This window comes from Hemibagrus wyckioides, linkage group LG22 (assembly GCF_019097595.1).
Source record: "Hemibagrus wyckioides isolate EC202008001 linkage group LG22, SWU_Hwy_1.0, whole genome shotgun sequence".
Lineage (NCBI taxonomy): Eukaryota > Metazoa > Chordata > Actinopteri > Siluriformes > Bagridae > Hemibagrus > Hemibagrus wyckioides.
The window spans coordinates 11,441,025-11,448,449 of NC_080731.1; the positions used below are offsets into that span (position 1 = coordinate 11,441,025).

General features: G+C 38.2%; 1 protein-coding gene across 2 annotated transcripts; it reads right to left on the reverse strand.

The window, feature by feature from the left end:
* Window positions 1-133: 133 nt before the first annotated feature.
* zgc:114041 (uncharacterized protein LOC574425 homolog) lies at window positions 134-6,632 on the reverse strand. 2 transcript variants are annotated; one of them, XM_058375329.1, is made up of 6 exons: window positions 6,446-6,632; window positions 4,344-4,565; window positions 3,954-4,097; window positions 2,831-3,592; window positions 1,228-1,352; window positions 134-807 (listed from the first exon to the last, which is right to left on the reverse strand). In XM_058375329.1, the coding sequence occupies exons 2-6, from the start codon at window positions 4,543-4,545 to the stop codon at window positions 499-501; spliced, it is 1,542 nt and encodes a 513-aa protein (XP_058231312.1). In that variant the 5' UTR covers window positions 4,546-4,565; window positions 6,446-6,632; the 3' UTR covers window positions 134-498. The 2 variants fall into 2 exon arrangements, with proteins under 2 accessions (XP_058231312.1, XP_058231313.1); XM_058375330.1 differs by having other exon boundaries at window positions 683-1,352.
* Window positions 6,633-7,425: the final 793 nt, after the last annotated feature.

Here is a 7,425-nt window from a genome sequence, read left to right on the forward strand (position 1 = left end):
GACAGCTCAATTTGGTTAAATTCATCTTTATTTAATGTGATGAATTTAACTTTAGTAATGTTTATTATTTATCTAAAACTGTTAGATTTATTTATTTATATATATATATTTTTTTTTATCAAAGAAACCAGGCTAACATATTTAATATAGTCAGTTAATATTTGCAAATTTAAAAGTTCCTCAAGAATTTTTTATTTATTTATTTATTTTTATATTAAATAGAGTTTAGTTTTTAGATCTATGGAGGCCAAGGAACAAAGGAGACAGCTCAAATGATCTGCTTACTCCAGCAGATTGAAACATTTAACTGAGGTAGGGCCTGGGCGCTCATCCTCTAGTTCCACACACTAAGTATAAATACCACAAAATAATATGAGATAACTCCAAACAACAACTTCATAAATGGAAGACAGAAAAGTGTTACTACCTTGAATTAACCATACATAATCTATATTCAGAGAAATCCTTTTTTTCTTTTCAGAAAAATCAAACACTGTGTTACAGTTCATAAGTAAAGCATTTGGACAGGATTAGGAACGAGTACATCAGAGAGACAGCTGATGTTGGACGTTTGGGGGACAAAGTCAGAGAGGCCAGATTAAGATGGTTTAGACATGTCCAGAGGAGGGAGAGTGAGTATATTGGTAGGAGAATGTTGGACATGGAGCTGCCAGGCAGGAGGCAAAGAGGAAGGCCAAAGAGGAGGTATATGGATGTAATAAATGAGGATATGAAGCTAGTGGGTGTAAGTGTTGAGGATGCAGAAGATAGGGATAGGTGGAGAGAGATGATTCGCTGTGGCCACCCCTGAAGGGAAAAGCCGAAAGAAGAAGAAGAAGTAAAGCAAAATATATTCATGAGAGGTGAGAGACAGCGAATACATTGGTTAAGGCACAGTGTCCCAGTTATTAAATCTACAATCTCTCTCTCTTTCTCTCTCATTTTTTTAAAACTGCAATTGCTAAGCATTTTGAAAGGTCAACAGCTGCACATTTCTTAGTGCTAAGTTACTCCTAAGTGCATTAGGAGTTTATATAATTGAATAAAACCCAGGTGCCAATTGGAAATCACACATGGTTACTGTTAACAACACAAAAATCACAAAATATACAAAATTATCTTCAGTTTACAATGACAATATGCACATTAAAGTGTCTATGCTTCTACATGATCTGTTTCATTGATTGGATTAGTTTCATTGTCAGCTGCAGCATCTGTTACTTTTACCAGAGCGATATTCTTCTTCTCCACCAGCCTGTCGACCATCACTACGAAAACAGCTGAGAGTATAATGCAGAAGCCTGCCAGATAAAACGCAGCGCCGAATTCACCAGTCCAGTCCACCAGCCAGCCTGTGACATTCAGACAAACACAAATGAACCTGCCATCACTATGATAGTCAAACACTTCAGCACCAAGCTGCTGCTAATGATACGATATCACCAGGATAAATAATGAACATGTTATTAGAATTTACTCTTAACAAATCTTGTCAATATTAATACATGTGTACTGGCATTTCAGGGGTTAAGACATTGACCTATGGCTCAGAAGGTTGAGAGTTTGAATCGCAGGGCCACCACTGGGCCCTTGTGCAAGGCCCTCAGCTGTGTAATGGAGATAAATGTAAGTTGCTCTGGAGAAGGGCACCTGCCAAATACCAGAAATTTAAACATGCATATATATGCAACATGATTGCAATCAATGCAATTGATTAAGAAGATTTTCTGTTTCTCTGCTATTTTGCATCACTGATAGATAGACAGGCAGATAGATAGATAGATAGATAGATAGATAGATAGATAGATAGATAGATAGATAGATAGATAGATAGATAGATAGATAGATAGATAGATAGATAGATAGATAGATAGATAGATAGATAGATAGATAGATAGATAGACTTTATTGATCCCATGAGGGATAAAAATGGTTTAGGAACATGAACAGACAAACATATTAGAAACACCAACACCACAGTAAGGGGATCAAAACATCATCACATTTCTTAATGTAAGGTTGTATGTGCTGTAGGAGATTAGGGGTTATAAATTAGAAGTAGATGTGAAACTGTGTGAATGGGTGAGCTCTATCTGATAAACTTGTTCACTGTCCCTCTCTCTATGTATCTCTGTCTCTATATCAGTATGTGTTAGAGAGTCACCTGGCAGCCAGCAAAGGAAAATGACAGATGAAGAACCCATGACTAAGACCAAAAACAGCCAAAGCCTTAGACAGCTGAGACAGAAACTATGTACACACCTGTGTTGCAAATGGGTCATTTGCTTTGGATCCTGATGGTACATTAACCCTGAGTAAGGCTAAATATCATCACAAATATCAATATTCACAGTTAACTCCAGAACTACTGGCACCCTTCTAGATACTTACATCGTAAATTTGATGACGAAATTAATCGTATGATGAGCTAAACAATATTCTGTGTATTCCCAAATATTTAGAAATATTTATTACATAATTCCATAGTTAATAATTGTTGAAACCTATTTAGACCACAGAGTTTAAACAAGGTTCAAAACAGGAGCCTGACTTAACCAAACTATTTCTGAATCCCATCAGGATGCGTGTTTGCCGTCATGATATTGTTGAAAGTTTCAAGTCTCGTGGCATGAACAGCATACTTTGTTTATGTCATGGCACATTTAAGACCACAACCTGTTTACTCCCACATTACAGAATGTTTTGGGGACTAAAATTAGACCTGGTGGAAGCAATGCATTTACTAAAAAGCATGTAGAGAAATGATTTAGAGTAAATGGATTATTAAAGTATGTTGCAGTGCAAGAGATACAAATTAGGACACACTGACCTGCAGCAGGTGGAGCGATGAATGCCCCAGAGGTTCGCAGTAGCATGAAGAGTCCAAGTGCACTGTCAAAGCCTGCCAGCCCTACAATATCCACTATACTTGTGATATGGACAGCCACAACACAGCCAAACAGGAAGCCGTAGAGTGTGGTGAAAACCATGATGGGGTAGTAGGCACGTGCGAGTGGCAGAAGCAGCACCACCACTCCCAGCAAAATGGACACAATCGTTAATATCTGAAGGTTCCTCAACACCCGCAAATTAGCCAGCCAACCACAGGCTAGTCTGCCTAGCAGATCAGCCAAGGACAAAATGGAGAGGAGGAAGGCAGCCCAGTACTGCTCTATACCTATGTGATTGGCATATGGCACCAGAAATAGAGGTGGGATGAAGAAACCAGATGCAGCTAAGATGGCAAATGCAATGTACAGTATCAGCTCAGGCCTCTGGATTATTGAGCACTGGAAAAGAGCTTTTGTGGATGATGGGTCCGCCATGAGGTTTGGGGTTTGGGAAAATGGCTTAGGTTTGAGAGGTTTCATAAGAGCTCCACACACCAAAAGATTGAGCTGAAGACCTCCAATGATGAGCAAAGCTCCTTGCCATGAGTAGGTCTCAATGAGCCACTGGAAAAAAGGGCTGAAGGCCACAGCAAAGACACACTCGCCTGAGCTGGAGATGGAAAAGGCGATAGGGCGCCAGTCTTTGAAGTAGTGGTTGACCATGATGTTGGCTGACATCCAACAGAAGGATACACCAAGTCCTAGCAATCATGTTACACATCATTTCAATAATCACTGTTAAAAATCATTTTGCAATCATATAGCAATTGTAATGTGTGTGAATAATTAAACACACCTCTGACATCTAACATTACTAGAACACAAGTTGGAGCAATTATAAGATGTTATCAAGCTTTAAAAATCTATCAACATCACACATCTTTTACACATGGACTTGTACATTATTGATTATAAATTTTTAGCTTTTCAAGTATTTCCTGCCATTCATTAATATCAGAACATTTTGAGATATTTGTAAACATTTCTCTGATCCATGAATGCAACTAGGCAAGCTAGATTTATTATTATGCAACAGAAATATGAAGAAGGCTCTATTTCTACCTTGTATAACTCCTACTGACAGATACATCCATGGCAAGGCCAGGCCTAGTGATCCAAAGATCATGCCTGAAGCAGCCAGAACTCCACCAATCATCGTAACACCACGCTGTGTGACATAGACACCGAGACCTCCAGCGAGTGGAGCTGAATATAAAATGTACAAGAGAAAATTATGATTTGTACAGCTTATAGACTCACTGTAAAGCCATTATTTTAAATAAAGTAATTCATTTGGCTAAAGCCTGAATTTGTTCAACTTTAATCTGTTTGGGGATTGTAACGTGCCATTTCTAACCCTGTCCTTAATTGCCCTAGTACATTCTGAGCAGTCAGGAAAAACATCACATCAATGTTCCACAAACATGAATCACAAGTTTCACCTCAGCTCACCTCCCAGATGAAACATAGCAATGCTGGTGGATGTGATCCATGACACAGTGCTGGTGAGGACATTATAGTAGTTCTGGATCTCCAAGAAAAACAGGCCAAAGTTTTTAAGGATGGCTGTGGTAAGGCCCCTGGAGAAGAAGGCAGCGATAACCACGACCCATCCATACCCACCGTCTGGTGCATCCACACTGTACTCTTTCATGGTGTGTCAATCAGCTCCACCTTTTAATGGATAATTATATGACATCTGTATAATAAAACCCTCTAACAGACCTTCATGATCAAAAGTCACGTCTGTATGCAATTTTTTTAGCTCATTATTAAATATGGAATAAAATCACTGTCAAAAATAATTGTGCGTAATTCAGATTTGTGTGTAATTCTGTGTTTTGTCCGAGTTGGATTCCAAGTTCGTTTGTTTGTTACAGTACAACTCTAAAATGTACGACTATGACCGTTTACAGACACAACACCTCTGTTACACGTGCGAAATCACGCCCACGAATATAGTGTGTTCAACCACTGTCAAAAATACAAGGCCACATGCACAGGCATTACTATCCGAGGGAAGATGAATCGATTCGGCGCATGCGCCCCGCCACCGTTTTCACCCACTGCCAGCAGCCGAGCGCTCACTCATCTATGGAAGCCCGTTCCCACCACTGAATAAAAAAATAATAAAGGTTATTGCGACTTTTTATCTCACGATTCGTCTGCGAATAATAGCAGACATTTGAAAGTGTTCCTCCCTACAAAGTGGAATTGCATATTAACTGATTACATCAATATTTTATTCACAAATCGCATTATTATTCCGAAAGGTAGCAGTAAAAAAAAAAAAAAAAATGACATGACTGATGAAATGTTATCAGGGAAAATTATTCTCAAGTCAGTGTACTGTAATATCTATCATCGGACAATGATTTAATCTTTTTTTTTTTCACAGCGGTACTTCACTGGGGCTGGGCAGTACATCAACAGAACTCTCCCTTGATTTGCGTGTTAAGGGGCCAGAGGAAAATTGTTATATCAAATTCTGGCATTTGAAAAAGGTGGCTAACACAAAATTCCTATTTCAAACTGAGATGTGAAACTCGCAATTCTGAGAAAAAAAAGTCGGGCGTCCATAGATGAGTGAGCGCTCGGCTGCTGATGTGCCATTTTGGAGGCCGTGGTTTAAAACGGGGGCGGGGCGCATGCGCCGAATCGATTCATCTTCCCTCGGATAGTAATGCCTGTGCACGTGGCTTTGGTGTATTTTTGACAGTGGTTGAACACACTATATTCGTGGGCGTGATTTCGCACGTGTAACAGAGGTGTTGTGTCTGTAAACGGCCATAGTCGTATATTTTAGAGTTGTACTGTAACAAACACACGAAATCTGTAAACCGTCGTGGCCGTAGAACTTGGAATCCAACTCGGACAAAACACAGAATTACACACAAATCTTCTGAATTACGCACGATTATTTCTGACAGTGATTTTTTATTTATTATTTTATTTAGTGTATTTATTCCATATTAAACATGTAAACTGTTGACCTTCTGTAATTATAAAATGTTAACAATTTATTTATTTATTTATTTATTTAATTTTATTTTTATTTATTTATTTATGATGCTGACTATTATTATTATTATTTTTTTTATTATTATTATTATTATTATTATTATTATTATTATTATTATTATTATTATTATATCAATATTTTTGTTAGATTTTGCCTAAGCTTTTCATTTAAAGGGTTATAATCCTGAGGTAAGGTTTATAGTGTCAGTTTTGCTTCAAGAATTTCCTAAACCTGCTCTAAAATGATCTAAATGTGTCAAATCCTCCTCATAAAAGTTTCTGGCAATGACAGTAAAAGACCATCGATAAAAAATCCATCAAAAATTAAAAAACCATACAAAGTAAAAAGTCTGTTCCAAGTGAATATTCGGCAATTTACTATAGACTCCACCTGCATGATAAGGACACCAGTATATTTAAATAGTACTGTACTGCCATTGTTAAATGAATATAAAGTCTATAAAATATTGACATGTACCTTTAGCTATGTTCCAGAGGTAAAAGGAAACATCCCACACAGCTATTGCACTCACCAAGGTCAGAAAGTGTTCCGTAAACGTAGTGAAGTCTGTTATATAAAGGATTAAATATTCAGTCTTCAGTAGTGAAGTAGCCCAACATCATGCCTTCTCTGTTGCTGTGAAGGATCTTAGATAGATTTATATTTACCTAAATGTTTGCTGGTTGTCGACCTAACAGCACACAGAGACTTATAACTGTATCAGAGCGGACAACGGTACACATCTATATATAACTCTAGTTATAAATATAATCTAGTTACAATGTCAGTCACTATGGAAAGACTGAAGAGCCAAGCATGATGCATGATGGAGGCCATCACTGAAAATACTGAAAATAAGCTAGCTAGCTATGTGTTTGAATTTATTATGTAAAACAAACTTTAGGTAACTGACAGCAAAATACCAACTAAAAGTTCATTGCTTTCCTAAAATATACTTGATAGGGATAGACCTGCAGTTTGTAACCCTGTGCCATTATATTCAGGAGCACTGATCTGATGTTGTCACAGTTCAAAGAGATAAGTTTTTGGTTGTAAAGCATACCATGGCTAATCCCCTATACTTCAGGGGTATGTTCTGCTAGACTCTTTAGTGGTGGTGATGCTGATGGTGGGCTGTTGTTGCCTTTGGCTGGTACTACAGGGTGGATAAGGGGTAGAATCTGACTCCTTACCAGGTATCCGAGGACATGGCTTCCCCTATCTAAGGCTCGAACCTGGTTGTGGTGACCAAAATGTGTCCCAAATACAGTTCATTTAGCTCTGTAATTCTGTCTGAAGTATCTTTGGCAACAGTCTGACATTGCTTTGACACATGTGTGAGCTGAGCAGATTGTTCTGCCCTAGGGCTGGCAACATAACAGCTTAACATTGGAAAAGGTGGAATAGGCTGGACTGTGCATCATGTGGACTTGTTGGCTGCATGATACGGCCCTACTTGGGATGCACCATCTTTAAGGCTAGATGGTTAGAGCCTGTTAGAGAACCCTAAGA

Bases quoted from the DNA above. Each gene is read 5' to 3' on its own strand.
- zgc:114041 (XM_058375329.1), bottom strand. From the start codon at position 4,545: ATGAAAGAGTACAGTGTGGATGCACCAGACGGTGGGTATGGATGGGTC. The intron at 4,098-4,343 runs GTGAGCTGAGGT...TTTTATATTCAG, and splicing joins TGCTATGTTTCATCTGGGAG to CTCCACTCGCTGGAGGTCTC. The intron at 808-1,227 runs GTAAAAGTAACA...TTTTCCCTTCAG, and splicing joins AGAAGAAGAATATCGCTCTG to GGGTGGCCACAGCGAATCAT.